The 22,433-nt window shown below is 41.9% G+C and overlaps 1 protein-coding gene across 1 annotated transcript; it reads right to left on the bottom strand.

Annotated features, from left to right (window-relative positions):
- Window positions 1-8,075: 8,075 nt before the first annotated feature.
- On the bottom strand, window positions 8,076-14,048 carry LOC311045515 (putative ferric-chelate reductase 1). Its single transcript, XM_084057411.1, has 6 exons — window positions 13,920-14,048; window positions 12,130-12,226; window positions 11,218-11,418; window positions 10,848-10,940; window positions 10,343-10,469; window positions 8,076-9,209 (listed from the first exon to the last, which is right to left on the bottom strand). The coding sequence occupies exons 2-6, from the start codon at window positions 12,223-12,225 to the stop codon at window positions 9,139-9,141; spliced, it is 588 nt and encodes a 195-aa protein (XP_083913537.1). The 5' UTR covers window position 12,226; window positions 13,920-14,048; the 3' UTR covers window positions 8,076-9,138.
- Window positions 14,049-22,433: the final 8,385 nt, after the last annotated feature.

Below are 22,433 nucleotides of genomic sequence, written 5' to 3'. Positions count from 1 at the left end.
GGCCATAGTATTCTAACATTGTACAACTATAATAAAAGAATATACTTAGTGGAGAAGCCATTATTGTCTCCGCCAGGCCGAAAGGCATGGCGAGAGAGTATGTTTTACCCTCCGTCCGTCCATGTGTGTGTGTGTGTGTGTGTGTGTGTCCGTCCGTCCGTCCTGTCTGTGTGTTACCAGCTAATCTCTGGCACCGTTGGCCCGGTTGCTGCGAAACTGTGCACACACACTCCCTGGATGCCAATTCAGAACCTCTGCCTAAAATTTTTCACATGGGCCTGTAATAGCGCCACCTGGAGGCCGATTTGTGCAAAACCCATTTTTTTACATTACTCCTACAGATTTTATCCAAATGTCATGCAAATCGGTACACAGTATCTCTATAGTCATGTGATCAACACGGATCTGTCCGATTTCCCATATTCCATCCTCATTGCCTAAGGTTGGCTTCCAAAATTTGCAGGATTGGTTCGTTTTGAACAAAATGCCTCAAATCATGAACGCAGCTTGCGATTTCCGTGAAATTTCACAAACACATTCCCACTAGGCCAAGGAAGAAATGCCACCCTTTTTCACATTATCTGTATTCCTATCCAGGCAAAATATTCTCTATAACACGTGTTATCACTCTGTAACTGTTTATTTGTATTAACTAATGCCAAACAAAAAGGGTATCTAATTTGCTGCTGTATTGGGGAATGAGTGTGCACAAAGTACTGATCTAGTAAATTAAAAAACAATAACTTTTTTGGAACAGTACATATTGCAATAATAATGTGTGGTCGTCACTGTTATGACCTAAGGGTCACATTATGTATTTTCCCTGTGTGTAGTGTTGCCCTGTGTATGTTTTCCCCCTCATTGGTATGTGTGTGTGTGTGTGTGTGTGTGTGTGTGTGTGTGTGTGTGTGTGTGTGTGTGTGTGTGTGTGTGTGTGTGTGTGTGTGTGTGTGTGTGTGTGTGTGTGTGTGTGTGTGTGTGCGTGCGTGGAGCCAAGCTGGTGGAGCCAAGCTGGTGATTGGCTCCTGTGACCAGGCTGGGGACTATAAAGATGGCTGTCCCCAAGTTTTCAGACGTTTTTATTCTACCCAGCCTTCAACCACACCAGTCAATTGTGTTTGATAGTGATTTTAGCTTTGTTAGTGTGTTTTACAGTTGCTAGTTTTAACATGGGTTAGTTTACAGTTTTTGGTATTGTAGGGTGGTCGTGGGTGGCCTTTCTTTTGTTTCCTTTATCATTTTGTTTATGTGTTAAGTTAGGTAAGACCCAATCTCGGAACCCAGAGACACACTGAAAAGGAAAAACAGCGACCTCTGCTGTTCGTTTCTCCTTAGTGTGACAATGCCGAAGCAGCACATGTGCGCAAGGAAACGGGGTTTAAGTCTGCCTTCACCGCTCCACTTCCGGTGGTGAGCTTTTTTCATTCCGACTAGATAACATTTCTACACGGAACACTAACACCACTTCTCCCAGAGAACATGGATCGTTTTGGTTATAAGCCCACTTGTTTCTATGATGAAAGAGTAAGTTCAAATGTGAATATCTTTCCGTGGTTTTGTCTGCTCCGCGGACGCTATTGTTAAATTAGTTTCGGCTAGTTTCGAGTAGGGAAGGACGACGGACACGTGAATCCCGCCCACTACATTTGATTGGGTAAAGCGCGGCCTGCTTCCTGATCTGAAGGCACGCCCACTCCCACACAGTGTGCACACGTTATGACGAACCTTCAGGACAGATTCCAACGCAGTGCAGAATCTGTTCTTGAGAGATTAGGTAAGACCTATTCATTTCTGTTTGGTACAGGCGAGTGTAGGATTTGTTTTGAGGATGATTTTATGTACAAGGGCCCACTCTGAGGTATTTTACCCCAAACTTCAAACTTTGGATAAAAAATCACTGTATTGGACATTTAAACTTGTGTTGACTGGTTGTGTTTGGGGACTGGGAAGGAGGGAGTCCATTTTGTGTGGCTCCCCTAATAGGTCGGGTCGTAACAGGGTCCCAAGTGTGGCTCAAGGGGCAAGGCTTGGATATTTACGATGAGGCCAACACGGAAGCTTATGAATGGCCAGAGTGGCGCTGTTTGATTGATTGATGTACTTTATTTAGTAAGACATGAGAACAACAGTACATGGAAGTACAAATTCACAATACAAGGTCTACTAAACTGGAAGACTCATAAAAGCACAGAGCTTGTTTCAAATGAGTTCCCCATGCACACAAATCATGATGACATATAAGAGACAGACAGATATACACAACTACTATAGAATGTCATACAATCAGTTTACAGGTTACTGGTATGAAGAGTGAAAAATATGTACAAGAGGAGAAGGAGAGAGGGGGGGGGGGTAGGTTAGGTTAGGACTTAGACAGGGGCCATTTTCCAATTGCAGCCTCCTGAAGGTGTATCTTTAGGGCTGTTTTGAAAGAGAGTAGGGTTTTACACTCCTTTACTCCTTTTGGTAGGGCGTTCCACATTTTTGATGAATAGCATGAGAACGAGTTACTTCCCTTTGTTGAGCCAAAAAAGGGTTGGACAAGGTTTGTGGAGCTGCCTCTGGTATTGTGATCGTGGACATCATTAACATTTTGGAAGTATTTTGACAAATACAGGGGGATCCCAATGTTGTGATATATCTTGAAGACCAGGCCCATAGCAAGTTGCTGTACTCTGTCCGCAACCCTAAGCCATCCAATCCTATCAAAATGATCAGGGGTTAGATGGGTTTTGAAGTTGAGGCCAAGAAGTAGCCTTACAAGTTTGTTTTGGGATGTTTGGAGCCTTGTTTTTAAGGCCTTGGTGGTGTTGTGATACCATGAAGTACATGCATAATCGTAATGACCTTGTATGAGGGCCACTGCAAGAGTCTTCAGAGTCTTCTTACTGACTTTACGATCAATACTCCGCAAATAGCGTGTTTTTTTGTGGACCGTTTTGATCGTTTTTTCAGCATTTTTGTCACCAGAGAGGTCAGCCTCCAAGATAGAGCCCAGGTAGGTAATTTCGTTTTTTCTTTTGATGATATCATCACCCGCTTTGATCGTGAAGCTCTCTGCCTTTCTGAGGTTAGGAGTGGACCCAAAGAGGATGCATTCCGTTTTGCCCAGGTGTAATGAGAGCTTGTTGTCGGAGAGCCAGATGCAGATCTTGTTGAGTTCAGAGCTGAGAGTTTTCTCAACCTGCAGCCTGTCCCTGTCCGAGACTAGCAGGGCCGAGTCATCTGCGAACAGGAACAGGTTGCAGTCGCAGGCTGACGACATGTCATTCACATACATCAGGAACAGTAAGGGTCCTAGTATACTTCCTTGGGGAACACCACAAGTCACTGGGAGGGGGGGGGGACTGGGTGCCGTTTACTTCCACCACTTGCTCCCTCCCTTCCAGGTAGGATCTCATCCAGTTCACTGACATGTCATCAAAACCTATTGCTCTGAGCTTATTGATCATAATCGGGTGATTAACGGTGTCAAAAGCCTTCTGGAGGTCCAGCATGACCATGCCGCAATATTTGCCCTTTTCAATCTCTTGTTTGATAGAGTCGTTCAAATAGAGAAGGCATGTGTCAGTGGAGTGGTTTGTTCTGAAGCCAGATTGGAATTTGTAGATTAGATTTTTCTCGGCAAGATACTTGTCGACCTGTTCATAGACTATTTTTTCCATGACTTTCGAGATGGAGCTTAGAATAGAAATAGGGCGGTAGTTGCCAGGGTCTAATTGGTTTCCTTTTTTGAACAGAGGGGTCACCCTTGCTTTTTTGAAGTCGTTGGGGACCTGTCCCTGTGTGGTTTTACCCTGCGCCGACCTGAAGTGTCAGAAAGAATTTATTTTAGCGCAAGTGAATGGGTTTTTGACAAACTTTAGACTAGATTTTCTTACCGTAATAAAAATTGTCATAAATTCTATATGCTTCCAGTCGCTAGTTTAAAGTCTCCTTTCAATCATCATGATATGCGTTTTGCTAAATTATGGTCCCATTTATTCTAAAATTGACGATAAAGTAGGCTATGCTCCAGGAGGGGCGGGATGATTTGATTGACAACCTACACAACCAATAGCATTCATTCCCCGCCCCCGCTCTTGATTGACAAGCTACCCAACCAATAGCATTTTTGGGGGTGTTTTCCGGTTCGCTGGTCACGTGTCTGGTCTCAACCAATAGCGTTTGAGTTCCGGCGTGGCCAACTGTATATATTAACGATGGAGGAATGCATGTTCCTGAACTATTGGCTTCATTTTCGTTCTGTAGAAAGCAGGGGAGTGGCTTTGTCCATTCTTTTTTACAGTCTATGGTGTGGCTACGCACTCGGTTTGGTAAACACTGCTCTAGAACACTTGAGTTTGCTTGTTATGGATGCTTGCAAACATGGAAGCTAGGTGACACTTCCCCAACCAAGGAACACTTGGTTCCTTCTGACCTATTGTATTAACAATTGGCACAGGTAGCAGGAAATTGTATACGTGAGCTACTGACATAGAAATACAACCAGTGATACATTTATGGGTACAAATCAATGTTGAGGAGGTATACATAGTACAAAGGGCATTTGAAGGAGTTTCAGTGGTGGCCTAGAAGTGCAAGTTAGTAAATACGAGAATCAATGATATTCTGGAGCAGAAGATCAAATGTGAAAAGGATCACAGGCTCTGGATGCAAGTTGTACTGTATTTTGTCCAACGTTAGTTCTTTAATTGATGGTGTCAGGGCATTCCACATTTTGATGGCAGAGTAGTAGAATGAGAATTGTCCCATGTTCGTTCTAAATTTGGGTGGTACCAGCTCATGGTTGCTGTGGATGTCACTCACCCTCAGCCACAAGTAGTTTGAGGGTATTGATAGGGCACTGTCCCTTTGACTATCTTGAATCCCATTGTTATTTGCTTAACCCTGTCTTCTACCCTGAGCCATCCCAGACTAGAAAAGTGTGTTGGAATTAGGTGGGTCACAGGCTTACTTAAGGCAGAGAAGTAGTCGTATCAGTTTGTTTTTGGAACACTGAGTTTCTTTGTTATGAAAGCTTGGGGATACCACTTCCCCATTCTCTGTGGTGACGTGTAATTTCACAAGACAAAGAACGCTGTGTCATGAATGTTACTCTCAACCTATTAACCATTGGCAAAGGTTGTCAACCTGTGACAACTTTTATGGGCACAAATCAATGTTGGGGTATATAAATAGTTTAAATTACATTTGCTTTGTCGAGTGTCTATATTTGGCCCATGTTTGGGGGTGGGAAGCCAGGCGGGGAGTGTACTATTTGTCACTGAACGTACTCCTATACGGCCTCTCACCCAACACTCCCCACCTGTCAGTGGGGAGTGTTGGGTGAGAGGAGTAGGACGGAGGCTCTACGTCCTCCCGGTAGGGGCTCCTCGCTGGCAGGTGGTGAGCGTGAGCCAGTAGGATACAACTGGAAAGACACACAACACCTTCTAGGTGTTTCCAGTTCAAATCTGCTGCTGAGCCAATCAAATGAAGCTACAGTATGAGAAACGGACCCGGAGTAGGAAATGTTTAAGCCACCTTCTGGAAAAGGAAACTACAGTTATGTCTACAGAGTCTGTTTATTAGTAGTATGAAATCCTGACAGTTTACACGGTATTTGGGAAGCCTTACGCTTGGTCTATTTCTCGTTGGAATTGGCATTTGGATGGAATGATATTTGCTTTTCCGTTTTTTTATAACATTGTGATATAAAGCTGTTACTGCTGGCATCAGGTCATTGTTTTATTTTTGTGTATTTGTCCTTCTAGTGGCATGTCTCTTGGGGGCGCTCTATGTGTGTTAAGTTTTCCAATTAGGTGCCACTTGTTACAGCTGTGTTTTTGGTAATCAAGTATGTTGGTGACACCTGTTATGCTGGAGAAGAGGGCAGCAGCATTCATTCCACTGTGAGAGAGCAGGAGGAGAGAAGGAGAGTTTAACAGAAAGAAAGAAATTAAAGTAAAATAGAAGAAAGTGAAATAAAAGAATGTAAAGAAGAGAAAAGCAAAGGTTTTGCAGAAAGACTGAAGTTCCAAGTCGACCCCACCCCCATTCGTGTGCAAGCAGGCAAAGTGGTCAGTAATTGTTGTGAGTCTGTGAAAGTCATGTATATTATTGTGAACGTCAGAATGCCCAAGTTGATGTTTTGTTTTTTGTCTTTCTGTATGTATTGTCAGTTCTACGTTGTTTGAAGTGAATAAACACCAGTACAAGGAACCTGAGTCTTACATGCGTCGGATGGGAGTCACAAAAGCAAATTGTCCAACTGGCAGGACTATGTCCAACATAACAAGTGAAGCACTATAGTTGTTTGGAACAGGATGTGTTTTTATTCCCCATGTATGAGCTTGGTTGGGTTTGTTATCCACACACCGCACTGAGTTCACAAGCATCAGAACATACAGTAGATGAAATCAGTGTTCAGTTGTAATAGAATTAATCTTGAAGTTTGGCATTGCGTTTGCTTGCGTTGCGTTTGAAAGCGAGAGTGAAATACTGGACTCTGTGATAGAACCAATTTCCCTCTATGGTTGTGAGATCTGGGGACCATTAGCAAACCATGACCTTGAAAAATGGGATAAACACCAAACCGAGACCCTACACACAGAATTCTGCAAATCCATTCTCCGTACCCAGCGAAAAACACCAAATAATGCATGCAGGGCAGAACTAGGACGATACCCACTCATAATCAAAATAAAAAAGAGAGCACTTAAGTTCTACAACCACCTAAAAGAAAGCGACCTAGATGCACTCCATAACAAAGCACTCACACACAGCGAAACTCTAGAGAGATGCCCCCTCAGCCAGCTGGCCATGGAACTCCGGGCACAAACACAAACAGAGCCACGAGATAGAAAACCCATCGGACCAAACAAAATTATAAAACAGCAAAAGGAAAACTACCTGACACATTGGAAAGAAGCAACACAAAAGCAGAGTAAACTAGAATGCTATCTGGCCCTAAACAGAGAATACGCAGTGGCAGAATACCTGAGCACCGTGACCGACCCAAAACAAAGAAAAATCTTAACTAGGTACAGACTCAGTGAGCACAGTCTTGCGATCGAGAAAGGTCGTCACAGGCAGACCTGTATCCCGAGAGAAGACAGACTATGCACCCACTGCACACAAAAGGAAGTGGAAACCGAGCTACACTTCCTAACCGTCTGTCCATTGTACCAAGACATCAGAGACACATACTTCCCACAGATTACAACCACACACAGAGATTTTGAAAACATGACCAATGACAAAAAACTCCCATATCTGCTGGGCGAAGTACAACAATGTGCAAACACAGCAGCAAGATTCGTGAGTTGCTGTGATAGGAGAAGGATATCGAACGGAACACAACCACCCTAAAGACTAATCATTGTGTATATTCCTGTACTATACCTGCACCCAGTGATCTTGGTACATAGAAAGAAATTGACCTATTGAAGATTCTGACTTTCAAATGTACTTTTTTTGTTTTGATTGTATTGCTGTATTGTTGTATAGAGCGTGCCAAAAATCCTGAAGGGGGCGTCAACAAGTGTCTTTTGGTAGCGGCGGACATCTTTAAGGGGTAAAAACCAGGTTGACTTAACATTGCCCCCCTCAAGTATGTCTGCGGCTACTATGCCACACCCCCCGTGGTGACGAGTCGTTGGCACGCTCTATAGTGCTTTTTGCTTTGGCAATGTAAACGTATGTTTTCTCATGCCAATAAAGCCCTTTGAATTGAAATTGAAGGCTGGATGGCATCAAGGCCTAGACTCCTCTGTGATTAGCTAGTTCATTGTTAGGCCAAGCGGCTGACAAATGGTGTCACTCCATCAGCAAATCAGTCACATGTCTTCATCAGTGACTCAATCAGTCTCATTTATGAGGCTGGGTTTGCTCTGTGGTCCAGCCAAAAAGTCATATACCTGTGCCATATCCTCAGGATGGTCATATTATATTATATTGTTAAAGAATCAAAATATTTCATACAATACTATGTTCAAAAATGTAAAAAAAAAAAAAAAAAAAAAAAAAACATACTACATTGTCGCCCCCTTGCAGATCGGAGGAATAAACACCATGAAGTGACCTACTCGTTGTGTCGTTACATTAAGGTACAGTACTACAGTTACAAATCAGTACACTCATTTCTTGTGTTATGTTATGTTTATTTCAGAGACCACACATACTCATACAGAAAGCTGCTGAGCTATTAACAGTTGTGTAATCAAGAGAAGAGTAAATATCATTAGTCTCCAACAATGTTACGTGTGGCACGAGGGCGAAGGGAGAACACCATCCACCTAACCAGCAATAATTCAGTCATCTATTGGGTCCTTCCCAACAACTATTATGTTTATGTGATAATATATTGCAAACATGTGCGCATGACGGCACCGTTCTCGTCCATGTACACTTAATTATAAGTATGTTCTGTCATTTTAACATTGTCTAATTTGCTAAGACTTTTTATTTCTTGTGACAACTTTTGTTTAGGCTATCATTCAATCAAAGGTTACGATTTTAAGTGTCTCGCTTTTTCATGCCTACACCAGAGAGAGAGGGGGGGGGAGAGATAGTTATCATTATTAAAAAGCCAAAGCCGAAATAGAGTTAAACAGTGTTTTCCGGAAGTAAATATACCATTGACTTTCTCCATAGACGTTTCAGAACATCCTTATGTTAAGAGTTTTAAGCCTGAAATCAAGCCAACCAGCATCCTGATGAGTCATGATGACCATAAAGCATTTTAATCCTTTAATGAAAAATAACTGGTACATATTTTAGATTGATTCTCCCATAAACCATTGCCTTACCAATGCTTCCAACCAAAACGATCTTTTAGCTTGCTTCTTTTCAACTTTAGTCGTTAGGATTGTGGGTAGTGCAGTATTTCTTCATGACATCGCAAATTAAACATATTTTTCTTACAACTAGACTGACTGTGTACAGGATCTAGCATCCTTTTACAACAACCAGGACAATCGTAAGTCTACATTGGATTGTGAAGACATTATAGTTAGACATTACAATTCTGTATGGAGAAAATGAATAAGATTTTGACTTCTGATACCACACCGTTTGTCTCTATTCATCAGGATTTTAAACGTGGATGTGCAAGTGTTTCATGAGAGCGACGCTGTCCTTGGTGCTGGCGGAAGTCTAGGCGGCGGTAGGGTCGGTCACGTCCAGAAGACCGCTAACCACGGCTGTGCTGAAGGTACCAAGGTTTTCTGAAGGTAGAACAAGTCATTAGTAATATTTGACAATAATACATGTTTAACTATGAATATGTGTACTATAAATGCTATACTTCAACAGCCATTACTATTAGAACTGAGTAGCCTACATTGGATCTTGGGATGATGGGATGTGTGTGTGTGTGTGTGTGTGTGTGTGTGTGTGTGTGTGTGTGTGTGTGTGTGTGTGTGTGTGTGTGTGTGTGTGTGTGTGTGTGTGTGTGTGTGTGTGAGAGTTTATTAACATATCAATATCAGCAATTGTGTATGTACGTGCATGCATATCTATGTGTATCCATGGTCATGCACAGGTCTGCGTTAGCCCTAGAATGGCTGATATTCCATACATTTAATATATTCCATAACAGCTGGGTGTTCTATTTATGTACAGCGCTGCCGTCTTTGTATTTTCTGTTTATTAACTCGGACCAGGAGACCTGGTACTGCCAGACCCCTAGTGGTTGAAGGAAAAGAGGGACGAAAGAGGGACAAAAGAGATCTCTGTATGTGTCTGTCTGTGTCCCTTTTATGCCCATATATGGACAAAAGAGGGACGAAAGAGGGACAGACGCAGCCTCATGTAGGCCGACCCTCTGGGTCTGGCAAAAAGCTGGAGAGACATGAGACACCGATTTACTGATTTATAGAAGGCATTTGTAGAATCGGCATCAGGTCTTAATGGGTTAAACTACCTTTAAAGGTGCATTTCTCCGCTGGAAGAAGCTGCAGTCACTCAAAGTTAGCAGTGTTTGTAGTAGGAAATAGTAGTTTGAAATTGGCACCCTATGACCTCAAAGAATAATGTAGAAGAATGTGTTCCTCTGGATTGCTTTCCACTGTATATTACTCTAGCTACCAGCTTGTTCACCATCCTTCCAAAGCCACTCCTCCTAGGCACATTTTCACCTACTGTATAGCCTAATGGAATGGCCACATTAGGTATGGCAGGTTGAGAGTGGTAAAAATATCAGGACACATCGGCTGCATAATTGCCGATACCGATGTCATCAGAAAAGTCAAATAATGGCCGATATATTGGTCTGCCACTGGTGTGGAATGCTTGAAATGCATTGAATATCAGCCATTCTAGGGCCATTAGGTCTACAGTATGTGAGATCTGTACTTACTGCCTTCGGCTGTGCCTGAGCCCAAGATGATGTGGATCTTGTTGTCCATCATGTCTCCGTCCCGAGGAATGTTGAACTCACATTTAATCACGTCCCCGTCTACAGCACCACGGATCTCGTTCACAGTCTATGATAAAGATGGTCAACATTAGTATTGCTATCACTAAATGGAGCAGCCTAGTGTCACAGTTCTTTAACACAGTGGTTCTCAAGCATTTTCATGTCAAGGACCCCTAAATTGATTGAATTATTTGACCGCAGACCCCCATCTGAAAATATTTTGTGGCAGGGACCCCCAGAAGAAAAGCTTTATGTAAAAAAGAAAATCAAAACGATTAAATATTTTCCAGATTTTGTAGATGGTCAATCTTTGAATAGTCATAGTATAAAATATAGGGTTCAAGTGGTTAAACTGATTGTGACGCTACATTAGCTAATTTTATTGGGGACCCCCTGGAATCCCTTAAAGGACCCCCTGAGAACCCCTGCTTGAACAGGACCTTACCATCTCTAGTGGGGTGAGATTGCCCATGTCGCTTATCATTGTCTTGAAGAACGCCGCTCCATTGTCATTACCACATACAAAAAGCATGACCTTCTACAGAGAGAGAGAGAGAGAGAGAGAGAGAGAGAGAGAGAGATCGAGAAGGAAGTAATGAATAACTGGACCTTTTGGCATCACAGGTTAACTTTTTTGTGAATATTTCCTTCGATGAAAGTAAAATCTCCAATGACATTAGTGTGTCTGTGTGGACATGCATGTATACTGTGTGTGTGGACATGTATACTGTGTGTGTGTGTGTGTGTGTGTGTGTGTGTGTGTGTGTGTGTGTGTGTGTGTGTGTGTGTGTGTGTGTGTGTGTGTGCGTGTTTACCGCGGTTGGTGACTCGGTGAATCCCATGGCTATGAATCCAGTGGACTGCCCCTCTAACGCTACATCAAGGCTAGGAGTGCCAGTGTTCTTGTTAAGGGCTACGGAGGTGAACATACAGTTACCATCCTTTGGATCACATGCAGCTGGTGACGCAATGCACAGTTTAGTCTCCCCACAGCCTGTACGACTGATTTCGCCGACCTGGTGAACACACACACACGCACATGCACACGCACACATGCACGCACACACACACACACACACACACACGCACGCACGCACGCACGGACGCACGCGCACGCACACGCACGCACATGCACCACACACATACAACAATATTTAAATTAATATTTCTGTTATTTACCATTAATGTACAAATTGTCGCTTATAATCATGAAAATTGAAAAGCTCAAATTAACTGTGAAATAATTTGTCACTGCAGTGTCTCAGTGGCCAGCTGTGGATAGCTAAAGAAAGATAGTCTGCCGATGGCATCGTCGACGGTTGTTTGAACTAGATGTAATTTTTTCTTTTCTTTTATTGATATATCAATCATGGCTACTGTTTTTAGCATGCTAATGTTCCAGGAAGAGAAGAAAGGAATCCCTGATGATGTCAACGGCAGGTCAATTTTTCAAGCTATCCATTACAGAGACAGAAATTGCACTGTGAATTAGTGAAGACTGATATATCTCTCGATATATGGAGATAAAGTTGAAAAACGCGAAGTGTTCCTTTCAATTGAAATGTATATAAACATTTTAAATGAATACTTTAGAGTGTTCCCTCTGGAATGTACTGTATAGCATCTACAGCACTGGGCACATTTCAGTAGTCAGCACTGAGCACTGTTGTCTTTGGTCTTTCTAGTGTTGAGATAGGTTGTCAGTTTGAATGGATGAATTCCAATACCTTTGAGTCGGTGGCAAACGAATGTGCCTGTCCACGTATGCCTGGAGCCATGCAGACGATCGCTGTGGCAACCAACAACATCAATTCTCTGGCCATTCTTAAGCAGTAGAGGGTTAACAGGTAAACAAAGGGAAAGCAAATATATAAATAGAAGGAAATATTTAGTATTGGATCCCCATTAGCTTTCACCACGTGGTTGCTATTCTTCCTGGGGCACACATGCAAGCAACACTAGAAACTAGAAGAGACCGCTCCTCTGAGCGCAGATCTCTGCCATTCCGGGTTGCCTACCCAGGGCTGTCAGGCGTAGGGTGCAGCCCTCAGGACACGAGGAAGCTGCGGTGGAAATACAATGTGTGACAGACGGTGCAGAAGTGAAAGCGGTTTTGGTGGTGCACTCTATACAGGCCGCTCAACATGTGATTCCAATCCGGGTATGATTGGATGCTGCGTTCATAATATAGCCTATGGGATTTTCCTGTAAGAATTAGGTCCTGGCCACTGTAATGGTTATCTCTCACACTTTGAGACCGACTGGTGTAGCAGAGTGTTTGCCAACATGCACAACATCAGCACCCTGACTCTGTTTGACCATGAATGGAACAGAGCCTTAATTAATATCATTGGTAACACCTGTGAATGTCTTTGCAATATGGCTGCTGTGCATAGAGCCGTACAGAAGCCAAGAAGGACAAACAGATACAGCCATTCGTGGTTGTTTGGTTCTCGGAAACCGTTGGTCTGACTGATTTGTCACTTGGCACTGCAAACCCCTGGGTCATCTGGAACACGCTCGTCAAGTGTGAGGTTGTTGGAACGGACCGCTAATGGGGATCCTAATAAACTGAGTAAACTCGACGTGACGTAAAACTCTGCCAATCAGTGAAGCCGATGGGTCGGGTTGTTCGCCAATCAGGGAACCCGGTGCCCATGCACGGCGCCCGAGTTATGCCAGACACACAGACAGATATACCGTATATTAGATAGATAGGGTTTGGCACCCAAGACAGACTAGGGCTGATCAAATATCAAATGTTTCATTTTTCTTCAATTATCTTTCATATTATATTAAAGGTAGGGTAAGTGATTTTCTTTGGTTGAAATAAGTGTTAAATAGCTCTATATTCTGATAGTACTCATTGCTATAGAGTGTTTGTTCAGTAAAAGGAGTCTCCTTGTCTCTCCAGCTCTTTATAAAACAGAAAATGCATTTTCGTTTCAGTTTCAGTTTCATTTCCAATTTTATCCAATCAGGATAGAGAACTCAATCAGGATATAGATTAAACTAGTGAAATTGGAAGTGATGACACTAAGAAATGAGCAGGCAAAATTGGAACTGGAACATTATAAAAATGAAGCTTAAAAATGGGTACTTTCTCCTGATTGGCTGAGATTTTGACATCTACCGAAAAATGTATTTTCTGTTTATTAAAGAGCTGGAGAGACGGGGAGACACCTGTTACTGAACAAACACTCTATAGCAATGATTACTATCAGAAAATAGTGCTTTAACCTTTTAACAAAATACTTTTTCTTTTAACCAAAAAATATCACTTACCCTACCTTTAATTTTAACAGTTCATGAAAACCTTATTAAACCAAATTTTAACACCCACCAGGTTTACGGTAAATGTTTTAAAGATAATATTTGGCTTAGTATATGTGGCCAGAAACTCTTTCTTAGTTTAATTACTCATTACTTAAGAGTAAGAAAAAAAAAACATAAGGAGCTATCAAAACATAATTCATGCAAATTAAATCAAGTAACTACATCTCTTCGGTCAACTTACCTGTTTGTTAAGGTCAGTGATCTATCTTGGTGAATAGTTAATTTCCCCTTGGTTGTTCCTCTCTACCTATCTGTGTTTAATTCATGTAGATTTGATACCTTTTTATGGCTGATGTTGTCAAGTGGGCGGAGTGTGATATGTATTTTATTTCCCTGAACTGATTATCTATAATAAAGGTCACAATCATTCAAAAATATTGTTTATTCATACGCTTGTCACTCCAGCTCTCATTGACTTGCATTCCATCAGACTTCCGGCTCCAGTTTGCCTCTTTGGTGCGTCAAAGGCCAGGTGTAGAACTTTTCCTTTCCCTCCTTCCCTCTTCATAATAGCATTGATTGTCACTGGCAGTTAGATTGATGGTACATTTAAGTCAATCTTTCTCCTGTCAATTGGCCCTAGAATTCTAACAGGGTACAACTGTAATAACGGAATATACTTAGTGGAGAAGCCATTATTCAATTCATATTCAATTTACTTTTAGTGCCCAAGGCACACCAATGTGCAAGACAAAATTCTCAAGGAACACCTGTATTCCTATCCAGGCAAAAAGATCCTCTATATCACTCTGTAAATGTATTGGGGAATGAGTGTGCCCAAAGTACTGATCTAGTAAATTAAAAAACTAACTTTTTTTGTACAGTACATATTGCAATAATAATGTGTTATGTGGTTGTCACAAAATCGCAAGGCATGTTGGACTTGCCTGACGGCACACCAGTGTGGCTACGCACTCCGTTTGGTAAACACTGCTCTAGAACAGAGTTTGTTTGAGTTTGTTTGTTATGGATGCTTGCAAACACGGAAGCTAGGTGACACTTCCCCAACCAAGGAACACTTGGTTCTTTCTGACCTATTTTATTTACAGTTGGCACAGGTAGCAGGAAATTGTATACGTAAGCAACTGACATAGAAATACAACCAGTGACAACATGTATGGGTACAAATCAGTGTTGAGGAGGTATAAATAGTAAAAAGGGCATTTGAAGGAGTTTCAGTGGTGGCCTAGAAGTGCAAGTTAGTAAATAGGAGAATCAATGGGCCTCATGCAGCAATAAGTTCCTAATGTTTCCTCTTACATTTCTTCCTAAGTGAATTCCTAAGAGAAGTTGAGTTCATGAAACGTTCTTAAAAGGCAGAATTGTTCGTAACTATATTCTTGATGATGATGAATCCCAATCCTCGTAACTTGAAGGTGTGGGCCATTCATCCTAATTACCATAGCCGCCCCACCAATCCCCATATAAGGCATGACTGCATGGCTCTGCCTGCAGTCACACCTGTGTGTGATTGCTGCACACAGAAATCACAGGAAATCACACACACAGAAATAAAATTGAGAGAATGAAGTAAAGAATACCTAAACTATAAGTCTACAGATGGTGGAACACCAGACTCCAAACATAAAAATAAATAAATTAATAGTTCTAGGTACTTCTGAAGTGAACAGCAAATTATTTTAATTAATTAATGTATTTTATTATTTCTCTCACATTAATCAACATACCACCACTAGACATCAATGTACATTTGCTGAAATTAGCTGTTAAAAATGTTATCCATATTTCATGTTCAGGAGTAGCGTTAGTAGTGGATATAAAACATTTTATTACTGAAAGCTGGTGGGTTGATATGGAGGGTCTTTAAGGTAGCAGCTGCTTGGTATGTAATGGGGTGGAAATAAGGGTGTGGTGGGTGATATTGTGGTGCAAGGAGGGGTGTAGGGGCCTATGTGGGGGGGATGGGGATGGGTATGACGGGTGGGTATAGGGGGCTTTCAGGTAGGAAGGGGACTGGAAAATGGGGGTGTGGCGAATGTCGGGGATATGGGGGTGGGGGTATGGGGGGTGATGAGGGTGGGTTGGGTGGGGGGCTATGGGGTAGGTATGGGGCTTGGGCTTCAACTCAACCGGGTCCGTTTGGGTTAGATTGTAATTTCAGACCCGTCTCAAACATTTTCATGTCAAGGACCCCCAAATTGACATGCATTTGGCTGCAGACCCCCACCTAAAAAAAAATTCTGCCAGGGAAAATGTTTAAAGATTTATCAAAATGTCTCGAAAATAGCCGATCTACAAGCTCAAAATGGCCAGTAATGGGACGTGTTGTGAGCTTGTAGATCGGCTATCTTCAAACAAAGTATAAAATAGGGTTAAAGAGATTAAACTGTTCTTCGTTTGCTGTGGACCCCCTGAAACTCCCTGAAGGATCCCTGGGGGTCCCCAGACCACACTTTGAGAACCACTGCTCTAAAGATATGATAAAAATATTATTGTAATTTAAATCCTATATTATACAACTGTAGGATTGAAGAAACTTCGAGAATTTATTATTTTTGCACAAATATGTCACAATTAAGAACTCAAAGGCCAGTCTAAGAGTGCTCATCAGTGTGTGTAGATTATGTTCTTACCTAAGAACAGATCATAGCTAAGAAAACATTGGAGTATACCAAAATCTTCTTAAAAACCACTTAAATGGGTCTAATAAAAAAAATCCTCTTAAGAAAGTGTGCGTAGATTCTGTTCTTACCTAAGAACAGATCACAGTTAAGAAAACATTAGAGAATACCAAAATCTTCTTAAAAACTTCTTAAGTGGGTTTAAGAAGAAATTTCCTCTTAAGTACCGTTGCTGAATGAGGCCCAATGATATTCTCTAGCAGAAGATCAAATGTGAAAAGGATCACAGGCTCTGGATGCAAGTTGTACTGTATTTTGTCCAACGTTTTGGCTGTATCCTTCGTCTTGGGCAAGACATATCCAGGCCACCAAAATGTAATTTGTAAATCATATAATTGACAAACTTGGCAAATCAAAAAACACAACAAGGTGTCAAGGAGATCAGAAAATATGACATTTCATTTATTTTTTATGGTATGTGGTATCATGGTAGAAAAAAAATGGGGGGGAAATCGTACTAAACTGTCGTCAAAAAAGAGGCTTGTTATACTATGTCATAAGAAAGTAGTAGAACAGGTATAACATACCATGTAATCAACAAGACAACGGGGGAAGTTTGTTCCAAAACGTGACATGTGACCACGTTTTGCTGTTGCAGAATAGCACGGTCACTTGTTTAATTTATTTTGATTTATCTTATTAGTTTTATATATTTTTTTGTTTTATTTGTTCCAATGCCTGTTCTTTGCTTATTGTTTTATCCTTGACATTTCTGTGAGTAGCATGTCCCATGTGTTCTTTTAAACATAACATCAAATCAATCAAATGAAATCAAATGTTTTGTTAAAGATATTGCATGACCTCTTTGATCCATGAGAATAAGTAGGAGGAACGGGGTCTTTCCATTTGAAAAGTATCAGTCAATAGAGTACAAAAGGCAAGTTTGTTGTATTTGACATTACTTAATGATACATCGGGCAGAGCAACATTGGGACTCAGGGAATGATCTAAAGTTGCTCAATTTTAGAGAGTATCAAAGACAAGTCGATGAACAACTTTGAACTGTATGACGGCATGTCATGACAAATGGATGATAGTGAATTATTCTAATAATTGTATTCAACATTTCTTCTGGGAATTGTTCATCTACAGTACATGTACATGTATGTCTTCCCACTACTTATTCTTAAAACCATCTTAAACCCATCTTGTTGGATTATATAAATTAAGAAGCTCATGTATTCTCCTGCTCCCAGTAATCCACAAAAGGTTTGACCACAGCAGTTCCCAGAGTTGATTTGATTTGATTTTGGTAAAAGAAATACAAGTAAATCACAATATATCTTAAACCCAGGATATACACGTAAAAACCTAATGAAACTCGTATTTCCAATGTGGTCCTGCTGTTCACAAAGTAATGTTTTGTAGAGAGAACAAAGCCCACTGATGACACAATCCACCACAACCAGCTGAAACTCTTGTTGTTGTTGGCTCAAATACAAAGATAGCAAGTAAAGGAGCAGCTGCGGCTGACATCAGAGCCGTTCTCATGACTCTACATTAGTTGCCAAATGAGAGATAGAAACCTGGAACGCAACATGAACACAACAATTGAAGTGGAATAACCCTAACCCTAACGCACAATAAAAATATTTGAAACAGATCTGCTATTTTCAAAAACAATCTAGTAAGGACAAAGTGACACATTTGAATAGTTTTGAAACACAAAGCTTGCATGGGGGTCCACAGCCAAATACATAAATTCGAGGGTCCTTGACATTAAAAAAAAAAGTTTGAGAACCACTGTACTACACTACACAATATCACAAAAAAATACAGAATACTGTTATCATATTAGTGAGGGAAATGTTTTCACTAATTGAGCAAATGTCACAATATACTACACGGGGAAAAATACCATGAATAATTATGTGGTCAAGCCCTGCATTGACTTTTTTTCTGCCAGCAGGTGTCAAGGTAACAACATGACTTGATAGTCACGTGACTTTTGCCTTTTGTCAAATGTATTAACATTTATAACACTCATCTTTTATTTACTTTAATTCCAAGCTAAAATATAAACCATGGTTGTAAAAAAACAAAGTTGTCCTTTAAGTAGACATTGTGGGTACTTGGCTTTATAGTTACTAGTATACTTTGCAGATTTTGATTATTATTACAAAACATACATTACCATTTCAACACTTCATATAGGCTATTTGAAAATAGCAGATCTACAAGCTCACAACGAGTCGCAATGCGTTGAGAGCTTGTAGATCTGCTACTTACAAACTTCTGAAATGGGACATTCTGCCTAACAAATACTTTTTACTTTGAGTACTTTAAGTATATTTTTATGCTAATACTTTTATACTTTTACTTGTAACAGAGTAGTGCTACTGTATCAATACTTAAGTACAAAATGTGGGTACTTCTTCCAACACTGGTATTGACGTTGTATGGACGTCTTTGTGATGGTTACAGAGGACGGTTGTGTCGACGTCGTTACAGCGTCGTTTCAACGTCAGGTCTGACCGTACACTGCTGACTGTAGACGGTCCGTCTAGCTCGGACGTTGTATAGACGTCGTATGGACGTCCTATGAACGTCTCCGTCTCCGTCCGTCTTAGGTGGTTACAGAGGTCTTACTTGGACGTCGTAAGGACGTTGTATGGACGTCCGTTGGTTGTGCGCAGTGGTGGAAAAAGTACTCACATTTTTTACTGAAGTAAAAGCATCAATACTGACTACTGAAATACTTTGTTACAAGTACAAGTCCGGAATTCAAAATGTACTTGAGTAAAAGTACAAAAGTATTGCCATCAAAATGTATTTAAAGCACTAAAAGTAAAACTACGCATTATGCAGAATGTCCCATTTATTTGGCCATTTTACAAGTTTTCAAATGTATACACATCTTTTGAAAATAGCAGATCTACAAGCTCACAAAGCCTCGCATGGCCTAAATGTATATAGGACTGATGTGCTTAATGTATGTTTTGTAATAAGAATCTAAATAAAAGTATTGGAAACTGGAAATACTCAAGTAAAGTACTAATACCTAAAAAAAAATACAGTACTTGAGTACTTATTTACTTTACACCTGGTTGTGTGCCCAGTGGGCAGAAATGCCTGTTGAAAAGACGTCATATTAACTTCGTCTTTGTGCAACTTGAATTGTGGATTTTCTTATTGAAAAAATATGGATGGCTTTTCCCAACCTGTAGCCTAAGTACAGTAACTCATGAACACCCATTGATATTGCCTTCTCTATGTGATGCCAAAAATAAGGTAATTACTTCTTACAACATGTGACAAAATCCAGGCCTGAAATTTTAAATCAACACCAACACACAACAGTTATACAACAATTTGTATTTTCGCTATTATGGGGGGGGGGAATCCCTTTTATATTTCACTTAACCAAAGTATAAGCACTGTAACGTTACTGCTCTCTTTGGCTGTTGTAGGTGGCATTCTGCTGCCCCCAAGTGGTGAGCTTATTGTTTTAGTTTTGAGAACTTCATTTGATGTGAGTGGAATATGTTCTTGAGCCACAAGGAATCACAAAGCAGACCTCTCTGGCAATAATTTCTGAAAACAAACCAAACACACATAAAGAGTTGTATTTGTACATTTATTCATACAATAGAGACCCATCCCACACCATAGGAAATAATGTTGAGCAGTATAAAACATATTACACAGTGAACTTAATCTCATGTAACATAATACATTTAGAAACAAATACAAAATGACAAAAACAAATAAAAAATACAACCATAAACAGCAGAACCGACAATAATGCCAGTAACATTGATACACACACTTCCCATACTAGACAGTTGATACTTTGTATTCATTGGCACACATTGGTGTACTAAATTAAATTAAGTGTGGTGATTAAATGATGCTTCATTCATTTTCTTCCTGTCTTTCTCGGACGATTCTTTCCTCACCTCCTCTTTGGCTGTTTTTTTCTTCTTTTTCACTCGCTCCCTTCTTTTTCTCCTCCTCCTCCTCCTCAGCCAGCCTCTCTGTCTTGCTTTCTCTACTGTCCATCTTCCCTTCCCTCCCTTTTCCTTCTTGCTTCTTCCTTATCTCCTTTCTCGCTCCTTTTCTCCTCATCCCCTCCTTGGTTTCCTTGCTCTGTGGTTCCGCCTTCTCCTTCTTGCCCTCCGGCCCTCCTTTCTCATTCTTGTCCTCCTGGACCTTCTTGTCCAGCTTCTCCTCCATGAGGTCCAGCTCCTGATCCAGCTGGGCCAGCTTCACCGGGTCAGACTCCAGCTCGTCCTCCACCTCCACCTCAAACTCCTCGATCTCCTCGTACTCCTCCAGCTCGATGCCGTCCATGGTCTTCTGCAGCTGGGTCTTCACCCTGTTGAGCTCCAGCAGGCCGTCCTGGAGTTCCTTGACGACCTCGCGGAGCTTGGTGGCGAACTTGGTCTTGGCGCCCTTGCGGAGCTCGTGGGAGTCTTTGGCCAAGAAGAACACGTCCAGGGCGAGGAAGAGGGCTGACATGACGCCGGTGGCGACGCTGATGACCTGGGCGGCCTTGGCGGCGCCGCCGGCGGCTCTCAGGACCTGCACGGTGCTGATGAGCTTGTCCATGTTGATCAGCAGGGCCTTGCCGGTGTAGCCGCCCTCCTTCATCACATGCTTGATATTGTGGTTCAGGGCCTTCTTGGCGGCGCTCTCCGAGTACTTCTCAAAGTCCCAGCCCTGAAGGGTGTCCATACCTTCCTGCACAGGGCACAGACAGAGAGGAGAAGAAACTCTTAATGAGGTCATGTCATAATCAATACAACAGACCTTTTCTTCTTTTTGTCAATATTAGAAAAAAAGTGCAAACATATTATGGGCATAGTTAGAAAGCAAAGAATCTCTTCCGGCAGAGCACATCAATAAAAGGTGGCGCAAACATTGCAGTCACCAACATCAAGTGCTTTACAGAACAGGATAAGACCTTTGAAACCCAAAACTTAAACATCTCTTCGTGCAGCCTACTGATTATTTCCACTAAGTTTCGTGAAAGTCTGTCCATCTGTTCTCTACTTGTTTTGCCAACAGTAGAGATATACATGCCGACAGAGATATATATATAGGACCGCAATGGAAACTAGTCCACCAGGACCTTTTTGTGTAAATCCTTTTAGAGCCAAGTGTAGGAAGAGGGCCTACACTTGGCTCCCTACACGCGGCCTGACTGTACTCGTGCTGTTTGCATTTCTGTCTATTAATGTATTCAATCCATCAAAAACAGTCAGACCTTGTCCGTGTCAATGATGTCTTTGGATATCATGCAAGAAAGGATAGGGTGGAAAAAAGGACTAAGTTTAGACCTCCGGGGGACCCCAGCCAATGAAGTATTTTAACTTCCCTCTCAACAGCGTCAGCAATAAAAGCCACAATCATGTACTTTCTTTTTCTCTAAATATTTATCCCACGATTTTGTAACCCCATTTTTTACACCCAGTGCCAATTGTCTATGTAATCCGGGGCACTACCTTCCCTCTGCCAACCTAGGGAGGCCAGGGCCGAGCTCATGCCTCCTTCAATGCATGAGAGCCAACTAAGCTTCTTGTCACCTGACAGGGGAGAGTTTCCCTGGTTGGACGTAGCGCGTGGAAGAAACACGTTATTCCAACCAGTTCCTTTCCCCTCCATCAGGCGTCCCGGCTGGCCTGGGGGAGGCGGTATAGTGACCAGGATTACTGCATGTTTTTGTGAGGGAACCTACCCTAGGGAACACGGGGAGAACATACAAACTCCACACAGAAAGGCCCTTTCACCAACCCCACCTAGGGTATGTGCACTGATGACGCGGAGGAGAGAACACGCCCCCAGCGCCCACAGCGTCCCCTGCGGGAATGGAACCCAGGACCTTCTAGCTGTGAGGCGACAGCGCTACCAACTGCGCCACCGTGCCCCCACAATCATGTACTTGACAAACAGAACAAGTCCGCCCCTCACCTGTACGAAATCCAGACACTCCCGGATGTCGTTCATCTCCTCCTGGTAGCCCTGGATATTCTTCTCCACCTTCTTGCGGTCCATGTTGGAGTGCACCGTGTCCGTGATGTTGGCCGTGGCCGACGTGATGCTGCCCGCCA

The sequence above is a fragment of the Gymnoscopelus microlampas genome (genome assembly GCF_963454915.1).
Source record: "Gymnoscopelus microlampas genome assembly, chromosome: 5".
NCBI lineage: Eukaryota > Metazoa > Chordata > Actinopteri > Myctophiformes > Myctophidae > Gymnoscopelus > Gymnoscopelus microlampas.
This window is presented reverse-complemented; position numbering and strand designations above follow the sequence as displayed.

Bases quoted from the DNA above. Each gene is read 5' to 3' on its own strand.
- LOC311045515 (XM_084057411.1), bottom strand. From the start codon at position 12,225: ATGGCCAGAGAATTGATGTTGTTGGTTGCCACAGCGATCGTCTGCATG. The intron at 10,941-11,217 runs GTAAACACGCAC...CTCTCTCTGTAG, and splicing joins TCACCGAGTCACCAACCGCG to AAGGTCATGCTTTTTGTATG. The intron at 9,210-10,342 runs GTAAGTACAGAT...TTCTACCTTCAG, and splicing joins CTCAGGCACAGCCGAAGGCA to AAAACCTTGGTACCTTCAGC.